Source organism: Canis aureus, chromosome 14, assembly GCF_053574225.1.
Source record: "Canis aureus isolate CA01 chromosome 14, VMU_Caureus_v.1.0, whole genome shotgun sequence".
NCBI classification, from domain to species: Eukaryota; Metazoa; Chordata; class Mammalia; order Carnivora; family Canidae; genus Canis; species Canis aureus.
In genome coordinates this window covers 6315395-6335853 of record NC_135624.1, presented here as the reverse complement: position 1 = coordinate 6335853, position 20459 = coordinate 6315395, and the positions used below count along the sequence as shown (strand labels likewise).

The 20459-nt window shown below is 39.6% G+C and overlaps 1 protein-coding gene across 5 annotated transcripts in view; it reads right to left on the bottom strand.

Annotated features, from left to right (window-relative positions):
* The window catches only part of GRHL2 (grainyhead like transcription factor 2), a 158240-nt gene that overhangs the window by 51406 nt on the left and 86375 nt on the right, over positions 1 to 20459 (bottom strand). For 4 of the 5 annotated variants that reach the window (XM_077846813.1, XM_077846810.1, XM_077846811.1 and 1 more), the window contains exons 8-9: positions 8835 to 8929; positions 6716 to 6742 (exon numbers count right to left, since the gene is read on the bottom strand). In XM_077846813.1, the coding sequence (XP_077702939.1) occupies positions 6716 to 6742; positions 8835 to 8929 (122 nt within the window). The remainder of the gene's footprint in view (positions 1 to 6715; positions 6743 to 8834; positions 8930 to 20459) is intronic. The other variant, XM_077846812.1, reaches the window with a different exon arrangement.

The window sequence follows — 20459 nt, the reverse complement described above, 5'->3', positions numbered from 1 at the left end:
ATGAATTTCCACCACCTGGCCTAGCACACAATATGCAACAGGCAAGTTGCTTCAAAGGAGTGACTGTCCCTTTGTTGGGGATGGTGTAGAATATATTACTGCTAGATCCTCCCCATACAAAAAGGCAGTATTCAAAGAGCACATGATTTAGACAGTCCAAAGGGGGAGTTCCATCTCTGCTGTGTGTTAGCTGTGCAACTTTAGTTAAGCTAACTAACCTCTCTGGGCTTCAAATTCTTCATTATTTAAATGCAAAGAAATGCTATCCACTTGAAATATGAATAGTGCATAATATATATAAAATACCTGGCAGGCTGCCTAGTATACAGTAATCACTGAGCAACATTAACTGTGGTACATGTGCATGTGTGCACATGCACAAACACATACACACACCAGCCTGTGAAATCCAAATCTGTAACTTAATTCTGAGCACTTACAACAGCTCATGCATGGAAGTTACAGAGCCCTAAACAGAATTCAGTCCAGAAACCATGGATACACCACATCCTAACCAAAGATTAGGGGGTTGATTTCTTCAGTGAGATGCCTTCCACAGATTATTCCTTTTATATATGAATCAAGTCTAGCTTTATAGTTTTTCCTGCCATCCATTACCTTATAAAACTGGAACAAAGGCATGGCTTTGTTTAAGTTCAATACCAAAGACTCCAGTAAATGTTTACCTTTCCCTTCTAAAACTTCCTTCACCCACACCACGCCCCAGCAAACACATAAAAATGCCATTTCCCCTGCTTTGCAGTGTGTATCTTGAACTTTCAAGACCCCTTGCAAGAGCCTCCCCCAAACCTTTCTTTACTTTTGAGACCATGAAAGATGCCTTATAATATTCTCGACATTTCCATTAGACTACTAGTTTAAAATTGTGTCCTACTTAGACAAAAAATTGAGATGTAACTTTTTCTTAATCAGTAATATCTATCAACCTGATGTCATTCTAGAGTGTCTTATAAGCAGAGAGAGAATTCCTCAGACTGCTGGCAGGAGATTGGGGACTGGGGGAATGAACTAGGCCATGAACCCACAGAGCATCAAGAAGAGTATAGTCTTCTTTGGCTAGTCCTCTGGCTTCTTTTTTCATCCTGAAAATCAATATTTACATATCTTGTCTCCTTTCTTGGTGTCCAGCACTGGAATTTGGCAGAAAGAGAACACAGGCCATTTAGAAACATCTTCCTGAAAGGCAAGATTTGTCAAAACTACCAAGACTATAATTTTCTAAGTGCTGTAAGGTGGCCCAATAAACGCTGATTAAATATTTTAGACCAAACCGAGATACTGGAAGGGAAAGAGAAGGAAAGAGGGAAGAAATACCAATTTAATGGATTTGCCATGTTTTGGTTATTTTCCACAAAAAGAGACTGAATAATTTGCAACGTACAAGACTTTTACATAGGCTGTGATCAAAGCACTGGCGTTTCTACCAGCCTGTCTTTTAAACTACTAAAATTGAGATAATGAGGACAGAAAGGCTGTTTTCTCCATCCATTAGCAGCTGATGGAGCAAAAAGTTAGGCTTCACTTGGTGACCACTAGTTGTACCCTGAAAAGACAGCATGGGAAGAGAAAGAGTTGACCCATACAGAGAGAAAAGGAAGAACCCTGGACTTTACATGAACAGAGTAAGTCACCCTACATGATAGTTCTACAGTACGCAGGAATCTGTGACACAGGCCACACCAAATGTCCTTAAGTCCAGGGCAGCTGCAGGACCATGCTAAGACATTAAAGGAACTTCATGTCCCTCTTTAAGGATGGATTTACAAATATAGGAGATAACCTTTTACTCTCAACTTCCACTTTGATTTTCTGGCTCAACCAGCTGACTCATCTCAGGACATCCATGCTTCCATCCTTCAAACTGGATCTCAGTTCTCATATAATATCCCCTTGGGATCAGAGCGAAATCAGACATAGGGCAATAAGTATAAGGCCCAAATATTAAGGGAAATAGAGCCCAGAAGAAATATCAACATGCATCCCCTTGCCTTGAATTTCCTCACAATTTGAAAAATTACGTGGAAATCTCTTTCATAATTCAGTCATTTAAAGCATCCAAAGGGACTCAAAGTTAGAGGAATCTACCTCTAAAATAAATATGGCCTATGTGTAAATATTTGCTTCAAATTTACTAGATTGGTAAATGTGGGCTTTCATTTACTGCATTTTTTAGGTTGCAAACAAAAAGCTAATAGCCAGTGTGTCTGCCTTGTGCAACCTTTACTTTCTCTAATAATGATCACCAGTCTTGCTTTGTATTTTTTTTTGTTGTTGTACTTCCTGCATGGTATTGCAAAAAAGAGAATAGTCTTCATGGTTCATAACAATGTCGTAACGCATAACACATAACAGAAGAAAAAGTGTAAAAGAAACATGTACGTAAATAATGTAAATTAGTTTGAAATGAAATTCAGGATACCAGGGAAAGGAGCTAGAGAAAAGTGAGGAACATGGAGTACAAAAGTATCACACTATGGTGAAGAAGGTACATTGCAAAGCATGCACTGATCTTTAATTAATACAGAGTGAAGTAATGATTATGCAAATGAGATCACTAATGTTAGGTAAATACACACCCAATTGAACAGTCCTCACTCTCATATGATAGCCATAGATAATGTACACCAGGGTAACCAAAGACACGGACAGGGAGAGACCTGTGTGCTGGAAGTACCAGATCAGTGAGACCATCTTTGTTGGTGGGAAGTACAGAGAAGAGATAGAGGTTGGCAAAAGCAGGGTGACTTAATTGAACTGCTTTGCTCAAGGAGATGGGACTCATCATTTGTTGTCTTTTTTTTTTTTTTTTTTTTTGGACCTGTACTCCATAAACTTCTTTAAGAAGGAAAATCATAGTATGCTTTGGTCTAAAAAGAAATGCAGATTTCTCTCTGTTGGGATGAATGATTAAGAGTATGGACTCTGGACTCTGAAGGGACATGTTTAAAGTCAGCCTTGTCCACTTGTCTAATCTTACAATGCTTCCTATGTAGAAAGTCGATATTTAGTGGAATCAGAACTGAGATACACAGGAAAATGACCTAAGATATCTCAGAGCTTCTCTGCTCCCCACTCCACCCTGACCAAGTCTCAACCCTACCCCCCACAATCTCAGCACAAAAATTTGCAAACAGGTATAAAAACATAATACCTTATCTGTGTCCTTGATCCTTTCTAAAATTGCAACAACTTTCTGTCTATGAGTTCCTCCCCAAACCCCCAAATGCAGGAAGAACATTCACTGCTGATATGACAGAGCAGAAGCCTGGACTGGCCTGTTCCCTGAAGTCCTTCCTGCAATTCAGCACAGAGAGGGGAAGGAGGCATAGAAGAATAGGCACCACTCCAGAGTGTAATCACTCCTTCTGCAAACAGAAGTGACAGACAGCAAAAAGTAACCCAGGAGATGCAATTTAATATTATTGAATTATTATAGATTCTTTTAAAAATCAGAGATGGGAGATAGGGTAGTAGTGGGTGTATCTGACTGCTTGGTTATCTAGCAGTGCTGGTAAGTGACGGAGGACGAACATTCTTACTGGATCAAGATCATTCCAAAGGCTTGGATGCAGAGGGATTAAAAAAGTCTTCATGGGAAGAAGCTTCCTTCATCTTAGTTTATAAACCATTAAGAAGCCTGAAGCATAGAAATGGTGGGGGGTGGGGGTGTGTGTGGAATTGCTACCGTGTTCCCGTGGAAAGACACAAAAAGGAAACTTGTTTCTCAAAGCACTAAGTAGCATCTTAATGCTCAAGTAATTGTCTGTGATCACATGAGAGAGGCCTTTGTAGCACATTGAGGTTGGTTTAATCTTGAAATCATGGTGAATAGAGAAATCGGCACTGGACAAAAATAAAGGGCCCCATTTCAAGAATCTCTTTAGAAATCTGGGAGAAAGGGGAGCCTGTAATTAGGGTTTGCTACACTCCTACTCTGGGGGTGATGTCATTGCCTGGAGAAGGGCAGTGCTCCATGCCAGCAATCTGAGCTCACCGCTCTCCAATAATTCAATAAGGTCTTGCATGGGAATTCCTCATCTTGGGGATTAGTGAGCAGCAAATCTACTTTGTAGGTACCAATGTTTGGCTAAGTGGAAAAAAGAATTGAAATGACCTTGTAAATGGGAGTCCTGAAAGAACACAGTACTGTGATCTTCCCATTAGAATCACATAGATTGGACCCTAACACTCTGTCAACATCTACCTGGCTCCCCTTCCTGCCATCTGCCAGCTAAGAAAACTGAAGCTCAGGAGGGAAAAGTCACAAAGCCAGCTATTCCAGGGCCACAACTAGCACCTGTTGGCTTGGATTCCATTTCAGGGCTGTTTCTCCTGTATGATGTAGTGCTCCATCCCCCCATCAATTTCCAATCTGTGACAGCGTGGGCCCTGAGACCCCACCCAGATATTGCCTGAGTCATTCCCAGGGACTCCAGTTCATGTTACATGAGCTCCCAGATTGCACAGACCCTGAGGGGAAAATAATGTCCTGTTGAAGACTATTTCTGCTGCTTGTGTCACTGCGCAGAGGAGCACTGTGGTACAACCAGCAAAACCGGTTCTGGGTGGAAGAACTCTGATAGTCCTGCCAGAACCATGCTGCAATTGAGACAGAATCTGGCCTTAATCCCCAGACCTCATTTTAACTAATAGTTTTAACACCTTCCCTAGCCCAACTTTTCCCTACCCTTACATTAAACGATTGGAGTTTCACGTCCTTTCTTCTGTTTATGCTTAAGGAGAGCTAGAAATAAAATGTAAGGCAGCAACAAAAGAAAGAAGTAGGAACCGTACTCTAGAAAAAGCTATAACCTTTATCATGAGGTCTTGATTATAGATATGTGGTAAGACTACCAAATACTAGGCTGTTGTTGTTGTTTTTGTTTTTAACATTTTATTTTATTTATTTATTCATGAGAGACAAAGGCAGAGACATAGATAGAGAGGCAGAGGGAAAAGCAGGTTCCCTGTGGGGAGCCTGATGCGGGACTCGATCCCAGGACCCCGAGGATCATGACCTCAGCCAAAGTCAGAGGCTCACCCACTGAGTCACTTAGGTGTCCCTGTTATTGTTTTTTTAGTGAGTGTCCCAAAACTTAAATCTCCAAATAAAAGTTACCCTCTAATATAGTTATCATAGGGAAAGATATGGTTTTCTCAAATGAAGCTGCTGTGACTCAAAGTATATTTGTAGCATTTCTTGTGACATTGCCATCTTTAAAGCTGGTCTTGTACAAGAGAAATCTCATTTTTAACTGTGGAGTGGTGTTATCCAACTTGATATGTACTTATATTTGGGCCCAAGTGATTTTTGATGTTTTTCTGTAAACATCTTCAAAGATTTACTACCGTCACCCAGATATTGCCTGGGCATTCAAAAGGTCACAGCAACTCTCTCGAACAGTGCTGACACAAGGCTTGCTGCCAAAGGCCTAGCCAAAGGAACCAGAGAATGCTGGAGGGGCTCCTGGCCCCACTACTCTCTGACATCCTGTGTCAACCTCAAATGGAAACTGCATATTCAGTTGAGGGAGTGTGGTTGAGGCATAAAAACTCAGATGTCCTTGAGGACCAGGTAAGGAAAGTTCCAGAATGGAAAAGGCCAAAGAAAGTATTAAAAAGAACAGGTAGTACCTCACAAGAACCACTCTTGGCCTTGCAAATGCTTGGCTTCACAGGTGCCAGAATCTTTCATTACACAAAAGAATCTGGAAGCCTAGATTCAAAAAAAATCATCATCTCTTGATTATTAAATGTGGGCAAAAAATTTTAAATTTGAAATATAGCTACCTAAATGCATGACACAAACACATACACACACACACACACACACACACACATTCTGTGGGCCACATGAGAGGTGTAGGTCATAACTTGGTGTCCTCTGGCCATGTACACCAAAATAACATGTGACATTGATTGGAGCGCCAGCCTTGAAGCCCACAGATTTCTCTGTTGATATTACAAATAGTAACTTGAAAGCATGGACAACAGCTCCTGAGAAGCCCATCTTATAAAAATTAAAACTCTTCTGTGAGAGGGACACTTTTACTTCTTACTTTGTTGAAGCTCGTTTCTCAACAACCATAAAAATCTGTTTTTTTGCAAACTGCTTATTATAAAATCAATACTATTTTATTTTTTAAAGATTTATTCACTTATTTTGAGAGAGAGAGAGAAAGAGAGTGAGTACATGGGAGCGAAGGGGGTGGGGGGTGCAGAGGGAAGAATCTCAAGTAGACTGCCTGCTGAGCCCAGAGCCTGTCAAGGCTCCACCTCACAACCCTGAAATCAGGACCTGAATCAAAATCAAGAGTCAGATGCTTAAAATCAGATGCCCCTAAAATCAATAATATTTTAAAGAAATACCTTGGGGTCTATAGGTTGAAAAAAAAAATTCTAGTCTCCTAAATGAAGTGAATTTAACTTTTATGATGTTTCTTTAAAAATAAACCCTTCTAGTAGTTTGGGGGAAATTATTAGTTTTTTTATTACTTATCGATTAACCCAGACTGCATACGACTGCACCAACCAAGTCACCAAAAATAGATATTAAACAAACAAATTTTGCCACAATAAACAAGATAAAGGATTCTCCACTGCCATTTGTCAAAGTCTACATAAGCTTAAACTTGTCAGCCTGGAACAATGCATATGCACAACCACACACATTGAAAGAACAGTGAGCTCCTACCTGTGGGAGATGAGCATCTGCGCTGGGCTAAAAGAAAGGTCAGCCAGAAAAAAAAAAAAAAAAAGAAAGAAAGAAAGGTCAGCCTACCCCCAACTTGACTACCTCGCTGGTTCACCAAAGAGCTGCCATCATTTAAGCTATCCTTTCCGGTTAGGCATTTTTTAAAAAATTTATTTAAATTCAATTAATTGATATGTAGTGTATTATTGGTTTCAGAGATAGAGCTCAGTGATTCATCATCTTATTTAACACCCAGTGCTCATTACATCCCGTGCCCCCCTTAATGCCCAACACCCAGTGACCCTATCCTCCCATTCCCTTCCCCTTCAGCGGCCATCAGTTTGTTTCCTATGATTAAGAAACTCTTATGGTTTGTCTCCCTCTCTCATTTCACTTGTTTTGTTGTTTTCCTCTCTTCCCCTACAGGCCTCCACTGATACATTCACTTCCTAGCACTCACAGTCACAGACTGATGATGAAAACTGGGCTATGAATGCAGTTCACAGTTAGAGCTGGCTTTATAGTGACCAGGTACTTTCGATGACAGGATCCCCCTACCCCCAACACAGTGGGCCTGCCTTTCGCCCCTCACAATGCTGGAAGGTTCCTGGATCCCCTGTCCCCCACCCTATCCTAACCTAGGCATGAGGTGTGGTGCAGCAGAGACCACTGGAACTGTGTTGTGTTCGTACATGGGAGGGAACTGAACTGAAGCCCAGGGAGGTCAGACAGCTCGCTAAGGACTCCAACCTCTGCCCCATGGAGCCACTGCACAGATGGCCTTTCATTATCTACCCCAGTCATCTAGCCTCTGAGAGAGTGCGGAATGAAGAGGCAGCACAAGGTTTGCATGAGGAACTCTAAAGGGAGGCGGAGTGGACTGCAGAAGACAAACTTCCCCTACAGTTCTGTGTGGGACCTGACCTCCCACCTGTTGCAAGGCGGCTTCCTTCCCTCAGATGCACTGAGCCACTGAACATTCTCCAGGCTGTTCTGGCACTCTGTTGCTGCTTATCCATTTGGGTCACCTTCCTTGGGCTTAAAGCCAATTTCACTTACATTGTTTCATACCTGAGTGAAATGAGACACTGAGCAATTCTTCTTCCATAACTCATGCCCACAAGCTCCCATCCAGCTTCCTTTCTTACCCAGCCTTCCCCCTGCTCACAGACAATGAAGCATTGAAGGTAACTATTTACATTGACCTTTTCATTAGTTTGAAGACAGAGTCTTCTAACACCCTCCTAAATGGTACATAACTGAGGCAGAAAACAAGCTTAGGTTTCATCTGGAACTTTCCCCTAAGTGCAAAATAAGGATCAAGGATCAGAGAAGCTAAAGAACACAGAAGAGTGGCACAAGCAGAAAGTCTGTAGTTTTCATAAAATCAGAGACTCATGCCTGGAAAGCAAATCCGAATATCACCAAGTCTTACTTTTTTTTTACCCAAATCAGCATGGTGGTGGACATCTGTCCTCAGGACACAACTCGCCAAAGATTTTACCACTGCCCTTTCTAACCAGAGAAAAACAGGAAAAGCTTCAGCACTCAGCATGAAAGACTAGGCTCAAGGTCACAGTGGTGGCTATACTGCAGCGAGTGAAGGTCAGAGACCTCAGCCCTGCATTCTGTACCTCTCCCTCAAAGAGGGTACACCTGGAAGGACTCATGGGGCCAGAGGCCTACCCAGTCACTTACCTACGGAAACATTAGCTCTGAACACTTTGCTGCCTCTGCAGAAGGGAGCAATCAGGGCTGTTTGGAGGAAACTGCAGTGTAGGTGGAGAAGGTTTTCTCCAGCTTTGCCAGCCCCACATGCCAAAATGAAGCATGGGGACCTGAAGGACTTGGTAGGGACACGTAGCTTGGCCTGTCCTGCAGGAGGCCACAAAGAAGCATGCACTTTTTCTCCTTTACCCCCCAAAAAGGTGATTTCACTGCACATAACTGAATGTGTGTAACTTCTAGAGAAAGAGAACAGGTTCAGTTCCTTTTTTCCTGGCTCAAGTTAACAGATCTTCCCCTATTTACAGAGGCTTTTGCAAAAGAATCATTTGCAGAGAATGGTAGCATTATTTAAAAGGCACAAGAAGTTAATCAATACTATTTTTCCACTCACCTTCGCCTCTTCATTCACATCCCAGGTGAAGGAAACAGCATTATATGCAATCTCCTCAATGTTCCCAATTGTATTAAAGCTCTCCTTGTAATCAGCTATAATATTAAAAAAGAAAAAGATTTTAAGAGAGTAAGACACGTACTGAACTGCCATTTTCCAATGGGGAGAACTTAAACTTGGCTTACTCTTCCAGCTGACCCTCAGCAACAGTTAAGGATTTGTGCTTGTTGATACTCTTACTAATATTTACTCTAGAAGAATGTTCCTCTATTAGAAGAGTAAATCGAGGTCAAGTAATGTTCCTAAAAGATTGGTTTCATTTTTTTTACGAGGCTTATAAAATTATTAATTTTTCCCCTCCTGGATCTTTTGTTACCTACCCACTCCCTCACCTACTCACTTTCCTGCAGCTTAATTTTCCTGGAAGTGCCAGAGTATTCCACAGGGATTGTTCTGTAGAATAGAGTATGCTGTTTATCAGCCAGGCAGTGCCAGCAAGACTTCAGGGAAGAAATTCCAGAAGAGTAAACCTTTTTTTACTTCTTTTTGGATTTAGGCACAAAGAGTTAAGTTAATGATACTCAGCTCACTATCACCACTTATCCTTTCGAGGCCATTCTCTTCCTTTATTTGTTTATGTGATATTTATTCATTCATTTTTATTCCTACTATCTTCTCCCACAAATGCAATAGCTATCGATGTGTTTGCTACATATTCTTAGGAAATAAGTAGGGTTGATTTGCCTGTGTGCATAACTTTTATTTTCAGAAACTGGGTTGTTGGTTGCTAGAGTTGCCAGATTTAGCAATTATTTGGGGTATATTTATCCTGAAAAAGTACCTGTTGCTTGTCACTAATTCAAATTTAATTAGGCACCCTATATTTTATCTGGCAACCCTAGCTATGAACCCTTTTTTGATCAAATCACATTGCTGATTGCATGCTTATTTCTCATCATCTGCAGAGAATTCCAAGGTAACTATCGGCCCCTATTCACTTATCCTCTCTCCCCAAAAATAGACACTTTGGTGGTCTCCAGCTTTCTGGTACAGACTACACATTATTATGTTCTCCACAGTCACTGCCTTACTTGGCATTAAGGTCTGGACTTGATATTCCTAGTTTTAATTCTCCCTACCTCCGCAGTGTTTTAGCTTATACTTACCATCTGGATTTTCCCCCTACTTCTGGCCTACCTTGATTCTGTACTACATAAACATTGGCCGTGTCCTGCCTGGTTGGCATCATGGTACACAGCCCATCTGCTTTCCTATGAGGTCTGGATCATTCACAATGTGGTCACATAATCACAAATGTTCTCTCTCTCAAAGCCCCATGATTATTTTTCTAAAATGAAACTCAGATGATTGCTTTTTATAATTTTTTATAAGACTAAAACTTACACTATGACCTATCATGTCCTTCACAATCAGGCCCGGACATTCCTCTATGCCCTGACACTCCAGCCCCACAACTGGGGCCTGAGGAAGATTCAGTTCTTCAGATAGTTAGAGGTCTTTCTGTTTATAAAATCTTTCTGCATTATTTTTCTTTCTGAGCTAGGACAGGAACTAGGTATTATGACTGAAATCCAGGATGTATCAAGTGTTCCTTGTCTACAAAATCTGACATTTTTCTGGCCAAGTGGTCCTTTCTTCAAGCTACATTCTTCGAAGCTGCTGTGTTACTCCAAGGCTGGTGGCTTCTTGAGGCTTTAACAAGCTCTCTATATTAATGCTGGGCCATTTTGAAGTCTGCTTTCCTAAAGTTCACATATCTGATCATTTTTATCCATTTCTTCCTCGTTTATTATAAATTCTAAGTTCATGTGATCCTTTATCAAGATTTTAACTACTTTCTTTTAGTAATACAACTCATTGTGTTGTGTGAATTGGGCTGAGAGAAACAATAGTCCTATTTGCTTCTTTTAGCCATGATATAAATAATAATAAAAGTCCATGATAGTAACAAATCCATATTAATCCGTAATAAAATAAAGTCAGTTTGATTTGGTTTTCTCCTTATTACCAGGACTTGGATTGATGGCTAATCCCAGAAAAACCTACTTAATGTGCTCTCCAGAATGGCCCCTGAGACCCACTCTCTAGAATGAGTTGTCCCAATATAGACTTCTGCCAGAACTCTATTTCCCCTTCACCTACCAAGATTCCACTTTTTTTTTTTTTTGCCAATCCAATGGGTACAAAGTGGTATCCTATTGACATAATATTTGCATTTCTTCACTCGTGAATTCAAACATCTCTTCACATCCAGGATAGCTAACCAAGGTGTCTATTTATAGAAACTACCTGTTCATGGCCTTTGTTCACTTTTTTATTGGTTCCTCCAGGGAAATTTTAAAGCAAAACTATGTATCTTTATATTTTAAATAAAACATATACCCTGTAATACAGAAGTATGTGTATTCTCCATAGTTAAAGAGACCAGAATCTACTCATCCACAACCACTAAAAGCACATGTGTGCAGACTTCACGTTTCCTACCTCAGTCTCTGAATCCCTTTCTCCAAAATATGTAAATATTTTTACACAATATTGGAACAATTATTTTTAATTTGCTTTCTCCCTCCTTAATAACTCCGCATCTTTTTTGTTTAATTCATGAGAGACACAGAGAGAGAGAAAGAGAGAAAGAGAGAGGCAGAGACATAAGCAGAGGGAGAAGCAGGCTCCAAGCAGGGAGCCTGATGTGGGACTCGATCCCAGGTTTCCAGGATCACATCCTGGGCTGAGGGCAGCACTAAGCTGCTGAGCCACCTGGGCAGCATGCTCCCTGCATCATCTTTCTAAGTAAATAAATACACTTGTGGAAAATACTTATAATTGCCAAATACTATTATTATTATATTGAATTTTTAAGAGTGCCATAACTTTATTTTGCTCTTATTGGTCACTTAAGTGATGTCCAATACTTTGCTACCTTAAACAGTACTTCATTTAATTATCATTATGGCTAAATATTCACACATACTTCATTATTTCATTAAGATATATTCTCAGAAGTGAAATTAATAGGTCAAAAGCAAATGTGTTTTTAGGGCTTTTAATTCATTTTGTCAAATTGCTCCTGGAAAGGTTGAAACAATACATATTCACGATAAGAGAGTATGAATTCCTGTTTCCTCAAACTTTATCTCTCCAAAATGGTATGCAAAATGTGGTACCTATTTTAATTTGCAATTCCCTAACTGCAAAAGAGGTAGAACAGGCTTTCCTTTACTGTCTGGCTTTTTGTGTTTTTATATTCTTTGTTTTTGAAATTTACTCACTTATCATAATAGCTTCTTGTTATATCCTTTGCTCATTTTATTCATAGGGTATTCAAATTTTCTTATTGATTTTAAAGTAAATATCTAAAGCTAAGAGATAAAATAGAGAGCAAAGGAAAATAATTTTACATCCTACAAATTTAGAGTAAAAATTTATGGCTTTATTTGGGATGATTTTTTTTTTTAAGATTTTATTTATTTATTCATGAGAGACACACAGAGAGAGAGAGGCAGAGACACAGGCAGAGGGAGAAGTAGGCTCCACACAGGGAGCCCGATGTGGGACTCGATCCCAGGTCTCCAGGATCAGGCCCTGGGCTGAAGGCAGTGCTAAACTGCTGAGCCACCCCGGCTGCCCCAATTTGGGATGATTTTAAATGCAAACCTGTGTTTTTTTTTTTTTTTTTGATCAGGCCAGCCAATCTCTTAAAATTCTGAAGGGAGAAGTAGATCATGGAATTTAAAGAAAGGGAGTTTCCCTAATTCTTTATATCAATTTGTTTTAAAAGACAGTCTTATAATTTTTTTTGAAGTTTTTAGTAAGGATTTTAACAGCTTTTTAATTAGTTTTTTTTTAAAGATTCATTTATTTATTTATTCATGATAGATATATAGAGAGAAAGAGAGAGGCAGAGACACAGGAGGAGGGAGAAGCAGGCTCCATGCTGGGAGCCCCACGCAGGACAGGATCCTGGGACTCCAGGATCGCACCCTGGGCCAAAGGCAGGCGCCAAACCACTGAGCCACCCAGGGATCCCCCTCTAATTAGTTTTTAATAAGCATTTTAAGACAGCTTTAGTTCAATTGTAAATTTAAATAAACAATGTCATATTTAGAAATAAAGACAAACCAAAGTGGTTTGGTCAAACACTTTGACCAAGGATTTTAAAAACAAATGCATTATAAATACAAATACAAATACAAATGCAATGCTTTCTGGGTTCCCTAATCTGGCACAGGGCCTCTGTTGTTTCTATCATATTCACTTCATCAACAAATGTATTGAACAAATATGTACTGTGTGTTCCCTATTGCCAGGCAGTGTCCCTACGCTGAGGAAACAGCAGAAAACAAGAGTAGGTCCCTGATCATGCGGCTTTTATACTCCAGTAGGAGATAGAAGACAAATAAGTAGACAAATAATAAATGAACAACACAATTAGGTTTAATAAGCTTTTTTGTGCCAATAACAAAAAACAAAAAGGTTGGTAAGGCTACTTTTTACTGGGTGGTTATACTACCTTGTTTATTTCCTTTATTTATTTTTTTTAAATTTTATTTATTTATTCATGAGAGACACAGAGAAAGAGGCAGAGACACAGGCAGAGAGAGAAGCAGGCTCCCTGCAGGGAGCCCGATATGGGACTCAATCCCAGGACCAGGATCACGACCTGAGTCGAAGGCAGAAGCTCAACCACTGAGCCACCCAAGCATTCCTGTTTATTTCCTTTATACCATGTGCCAAAATTTTATTTATTTGTTTACTTACTTATCACCAGCCATTTCCCATTAGCTATTTGCTCTTAAATACTGCTGTTTATTCAGTGCTTAACATCATACAGAAAAAATGCACTTCATACATTTGTTAAAATAAATGAGTTAAGTCAATGAATGTATCCACGAGCATTCTAAACCAAAAATATAACTAAGAGATTGATGTCACCCCTTTTACTTTTCTTTTTTGTTGTTGTTGTTGTTTTTTGTTTTTGTTTTTAAGATTTTTTTAAGAGGAGAGTACAAGCATTGGGGTGGGGGCACAGGGAGCAGAAATACAGGGAGAGGGAGAAACAGGCTCCCTGCTGAGCAGAGAGCCTGACATGGGGCTAGATCCCATGATCTGGGGATCATGACCTGAGGGGAAGGTAGACACTTGACTGACTAAGCCACTCAGGTGCCCCACGCCTTCTTCCTTAACCTTATGCAATACAAGAAGTATCTGCTCATCTTTAGTCTCTAACACATTCCTACAGATGGTAAAATAGCTCTATCATTTGTGACTATGAAAATTTTCTAAGACCAAACAGCTTATGAATATTGATGTTGTTTTGTCCACGTACTTTTTTGTCTAATGAATAAAATGCCGATAGATACATCTCCCATTTCTGAAAACTGTGTTAATGTTGTTTGCTTAAAGGCTTATGACTCACGGTATAGAAACAGAAACTCAGCTGCCTATTGTTAAGCCTTCCTTCTTTACTCAAGAAAGTTTCTCAAACCCAAATTTTATAAATGTTGATAGCTGCTCAACTAGTAAAAGGCACGGTGTTGAGCTGGTGTAATAAGCTTAGTTTCCTAGGGCTGTCATAACAAAATACTACGTACTTGGTAGTTTAAAACAGCAGAATTGTATTCTCTCACAGTTCTGGAGGCCAGACATTCCAAATCAAGGTGTTGGCAGTGTTGGTTCGTTCTGGAGACCCTAAGAGTTAAGAGGCTCCATGCCTCACTCCTAGCTTCTGGCAGTTGCTGGCAATCCTTAGTGTCCCTTGACCTACAGACCTATCCCTCTAATCTCTGCCTCCGTCTTCACATCATGTTCTCTTCTGTGTCTCTGTGTCTGTTCCCCTCTTCTCTTCTCTTCTCTTCTCAGGATTTGTCATCGGATTTAGGGTTCACTCTAAGCCAGGATGATTTCATCTAGAGAACCTTAATTACCTCTGTAAAAACCTTTTTCCCAAATAAGGTCCTATTTCTAGATTCTGGGAGTTAGTACATGGACAAATCATTCTGAAAGTCACCATTCAACCTCCTGCACCTGGGATTCCCTCCTATGACCAGAAGTCAGGTGATTTGAGTGCACGGCTTGTTCCTGTATGATAGCCATCATAGTTAAAAAGTAATCACCCCCCTCAAAAAAAATTATAAAGCACTTAATTATGAACATATTACATTTTGAACGGACTTTTTTTTCCCTAAAAGATGACAAGGCAACATAAAAGCTACATGTATTTTACCCTGGTGTGTAAATATCTATAGAATACTAACATCTACTTAGTGAGAATGAGGATATAAGTGGGAAAATGGCTTAGATGTTTCCAAAAACCAGCATGATGGAACAAAATTATAATTAGCTGAAATAGGTTTCTAAAAAAATATATGCCAATTTAATCTGAGTTTTATTTCTTAATTTTTCTTAAGATTTTATTTATTTATTTGTGAGAGAAACAGAGAAAGAGGCAGAGACATAGAGGGAGAAGTAGGCTCCCTACAGCACCCCAGGATCACGACTTGAGTCAAAGGCAAAAGCTCAACCAGTGAGCCACCCAGGTGTCCCTAATCTGAGTTTTATTTTATTATTTTTTTAATCTGAGTTTTAAAGGTAGTTCTTATTAATCTTAATACTTTACACACAAAAGAACAACCATAAAGTATACAACTGACCTGAAGCGTCAAAAAGAACGGAACCATGAAAGAAGAAGTGAGAGTCTATCTAATGAAATAGGAATGAAGTTTATTTCATTGTTAATGTCATGTAGCTGGTGAGAGTCAAACTTTTCAGGGTCCTCTCTAGCAGTGTGTGTGTCTTGGAATGTCAGAGTGAAGTGGATGGGAATGCAAAGCCATATATATTCTCTAGGGCCTGTTAGGACAATCCCCAGAGATGGAGAATGAGTATTTCTGGATTCCAAAGCTTATAGGCTTGTGTGGATGTTCTATAACAGTGCTTCTCAAATCCTGGGGTGCATCAGAACCACTTAGAGGGCTTTGGTAAAATGTAGATGTCTGGGCTCACTACCAGAAATTATGATTCAGTAGGTCTGGGATGTGGCAAAGAATGTGCCATTCTAATGACCTCCCAGATGGGGCTAATGCTGCTGGTCTGGGGTCTACACTTTGAGTAGCACTGTTCTATGGCAGAGTGAAATGACTGAAACTATGGGTGTATCTGATTCAGCCCACATACATTCTTAGAGAAAGAGACATCTGTCACTAAAGTTCTCTATTGATTATCGATGAAATCCGTGTAATAGATTCTTTTTCTTCAAAGATTTCCCCTCGGGTGGACACAAACTACACATATAGGAAAACCAGGCAGTTACCTATATGGTGAGCTCGGAGTACCACCTGCTCCAAAATGTCTGCTTGCTCTCTTGCCTGGGAGTCCCATCCTGAAACATCCATTCCTTTGGTAAGGATACTGTCATCTCGTGACATTAAAATGCAAATGTTCTTTGGATAATAATAAGTGCCATAAACCAAGAGCTTGCCGAGTGCCAAGCCTGTGTAGTCTTTTATCAACATTACCCCATCTAATCCTCACAACCTGTGAGGTAGGTGTTAGCATCCTCCACCCACAGAGAAGTTAAGTGGCTTGTAGAAAATCAGATGGCTGGCCAACTTGGGACTTGAATCTGGGTCTGTCTGATGCTAAAAATCATACTATTAATCATTGCCTATATTTATCTCACAAATTAAATACTAAATTGTCACCAGATATTAATATCTTGTAGAGAAAAAACATAGCACATCCTACATGGTAACTAGCTGGTAGAGAAACACTTGAGGAAGTTCCATGAGGCAGAGACTATACATTTTGGGCCCATCGTAAATTCCTTGACAAAGCAGGGCAGGATTGGGTACAAGGAAAACATCTCTATATCCTGAGGGGTACCAGGAAGATTGAAAGACAAGTTCCAAAGTTAGTCCTTCTGAGAAAACAAGAGGTTTGAGGAAGAAAGGTGACAAACTACAATGTCTCACTGAAGGGCCGCTGTGCGTGGGTGAATAAGCAGTGCTTTTCATGTATGTTTTTGGCAAGTTACATTCTGCAGAGAAATTATGAGATTCAATTTTATTTTAATTGTTATGGAAAATATGATGGTGAATCCTTCTGCTGTCTTATTCTTTTATTTTGTGTATATAATCGGTGGTCTGTTAATAGGTTTTTTGACTCAGACTTTTGTAGGTTGAATTTTCTTCAAACTGTGTATGTAAGTGTGATTCTGGAATGCCGTCAAAGGAACTCTTAATTCCTTCACCTTAATTAAGCTTCACGTGCTTGGTAAATTACAACTATCCCTTTTAATTATTTTTTGTATATATTGTTGGAGATTAAAAGGAATGGTATAATTAATATAAAAATTGTTGCTCTTCCGAAATGTATAGATTCTGTCTGGACTAGTGAAATAATGAGCCTGGAATGCTGAAAATGGCTCAGGGCACGATTGCCAATTCAGTAAGTTACACCACAGCCTAAGAAGATGTTGTTTTGGGAAGGAAGGAAGGAAGGAAGGAAGGAAGGAAAGAAGGAAGGAAGGAAGGAAGGAAGGAAGGAAGGAAGGAAGGAAGGAAGGAAGGAAGGAAGGAAGGAAGGAAGAGAAAGAAAGAAAGAAAGAAAGAAAGAAAGAAAGAAAGAAAGAAAGAAAGGAAAAGAAAAGAAGAAAGAAAGAAAGAAAGAAAGAAAGAAAGAAAGAAAGAAAGAAAGAAAGAAAGAAAGAAAGAAAAGGAAAAAAGAAAGAAAAGAAAGAAACCAAAGATTTGAGGAAGTTTATATTTGGGGTTGGGACATACAAGGGATCAATTTATAGGGTGAGACATACAAGGGATCAATTTATAGGGTGGTACCCAAAGCACAGGAAGAAAGGACACTGGGGGTGGAGACACACAGACCAGAACTTAATTTCTATTCTCTTCTCAACAAGCCCTGTGACCTTGAGTGAGTTATGGAAGCTCTCTGAGCCTGTATTTTCTTATCTACAAAACAGAGACAATATATGGAGCCCCTGGGTGGTGCAGTCAGTCGAAACGTCTGACTCTGTTTCAGCTCAGGGTTGTGATCATGGTGTCATGGGATCGAGCCCCATGTTGAGCTCCGAGCTTAGCAAGGAGTCTGCTGGGGTTTCTCTCTCCCTTTCCCTTTGCCCCTCCCTGTGCTTACACACACTCTCTCTAAAATAATAAACCTTTTAAAAAAGAGAGAGACAATACCTAAAGAACAGACCTTGCTAGTCCTTTAGTGGGTGAGGGGAACAATCCTGGTCCCTACTTCCCCCAACCCACTTGTCCTCAAACATCTGCTTCCCTATGCCTGCAAAGACCAAATAGAATGAGCTCAAATTCAGGAAGCACTCGAGGGTCATTCTACAAGTATTTATTCTGACTTAAAATAGGTAGAATAAATAAACCCTAGTCCAAGTAGGTTTTGAGATTTTTTTGTTTTTCAAAATCAAAGAAGCAGCTTCTTGAAGCCTGGATGACTCCTAAGAACTCTAATGAGTCTATTATATTCTTTATCGTGCTTTCCCCTAGTCAGAGGTAACCTGGGTTTCCTTAAGTGTGTTGACACTTGAGCTGATTTTTAGAGGCTCTAAATGTATTTTCATCATTTGGTTCCAGCCCCTGAGCAAACAATAGGATTAGCTACCAGTTTTTGAGAGCCAAGTGTGTGCTAAATATACATATTTCACAAACATTACCTCACACAATTCTGATCAGTAGCTTTTTAAATTATCCTTACTGAGTAGAATAGGAAATAGGCAAATGTGTTAAGCACCTCCCCTCACTGACAACCACTTAGTTTTTAAGCTGCTAACCTGGGGTTGGAACCTAAGAAGTTCTGTCTACAGACAAAGCCGGAACCCTTTGATTTTTGTGACATACAACCTTTCAAATGAGCACCTTTTCACACATAATCTAGAACAATAATGGCTAAAGTTATGAAGATATAATTTTGTGACTCAGAATGTGATGGATATAGTGTGACTCTAGTATTAAAACTAGAATTAAATACTATATACTGTTTACTCTTCATAGTTGCTTATATTACCTTCATAGACATCATCTAAGAGGGAATCTTTCTTGAGCTAAAACAGTATTTTATTTGTGTCTGACTCACCCTTCTGTTTCTAGCAAAGGAATTTATAAACCAATGTACTAGCTTTCAACTGTAATGGCAATAAACTTATAGTAGGAAAGCATTTTCACTGTAGCCTATGACTATAGCCCATGTATGCTAGTATTTTTTACTCTTTTTTAAAGGAATGCTGGTCTTGATTTGTAAACTTGATTTCTTTTTTTTTTTAAATTTTTTTTTTTAAATTTTTATTTATTTATGATAGTCACAGAGAGAGAGAGAAAGAGAGGCAGAGACATAGGCAGAGGGAGAAGCAGGCTCCATGCACCAGGAGCCTGATGTGGGATTCGATCCCGGGTCTCCAGGATCGCGCCCTGGGCCAAAGGCAGGCGCCAAACCACTGCGCCACCCAGGGATCCCGTAAACTTGATTTCAAACTGAGAATAAGTCATATCCTATCTGTAAACACACGAACAAATATGCTTTTATAGGATCTATATATGCATTATGAATTCTGACTGAATTTAAATAAGCTTGGATGGGCTTAAAATGAGGCACTTCTCATTAGTCTATGTTATTCAGTGAGATTTAACTTCAGTCTATTTTTAACTCAAATTATTTTGTCTCTTGAGAAATCATGCCTGGTACTTTCTGACAGTGTGCTGAATGAATGAAGGTATGGATAAGCGCTTGGGTAAATAATTTACTCTTGTATACTGCATGAACTACTCATGTTTAATTTTAGTTTCTCATTCTTCATCTTCTTACTTAATATACTAACACTCTTAGAGGTAGGGGTGGGGGCAAGAAGTTATAGGCACACAGGATTACAAGTTACTGCCCACAGTGGCCAATCCACCATAATCATCTCAGACCTACAGATGGGGCTCCTACCCTCCAGCACCACAGTCCCCAAAGTTTTTCCACCCCAGATGATATTTCCAGACACTGTAACTTCTCAGTTAAGCCAACTCTGACTTATAAAAGAAAACTGAACTCTTAGATGATGGTACTTTATCACTAGAAAGAGACCTGAGAACTGCCATTCTACGAGAAGATATTCCAGTCTCTTTCAAAGACCCATTCTAGTGCCTGCCAGCCTTCAATGTCAGAAATCAGTTTCAAATACAAAGAATTGTACTCTGAGTTTCGGACTGAAAACATTCAAATAAAAGAAATGACTTCTTGGTAACGGTGCAGGACACAGACATATTACAAAAACTGTAAATCCTCACATGGATTATCTTCCAATAAATCTGAACCACAAACCCAACCCGTTCAGCTGCTCAACTTCCCCTAAGATTAACCTCCATTTTAAAAAAGTTTTAATTCCAATGTAGTTAACACACAGTGTTGTATGACTTCCAAGTGTAAAATATAGTGATTCAATAATTCCATATATTACTCAGTGCGCACGAAGATAACGATACTTTTAATCTCCCTCACCTATTTCATCCATCCCCCCCGCCCCCACTTCCCCTCTGGGAACCATCTGTTTGTTCACTATAGGTAAGAGTCTGTTTTTTGATTTCTCACTTTTTT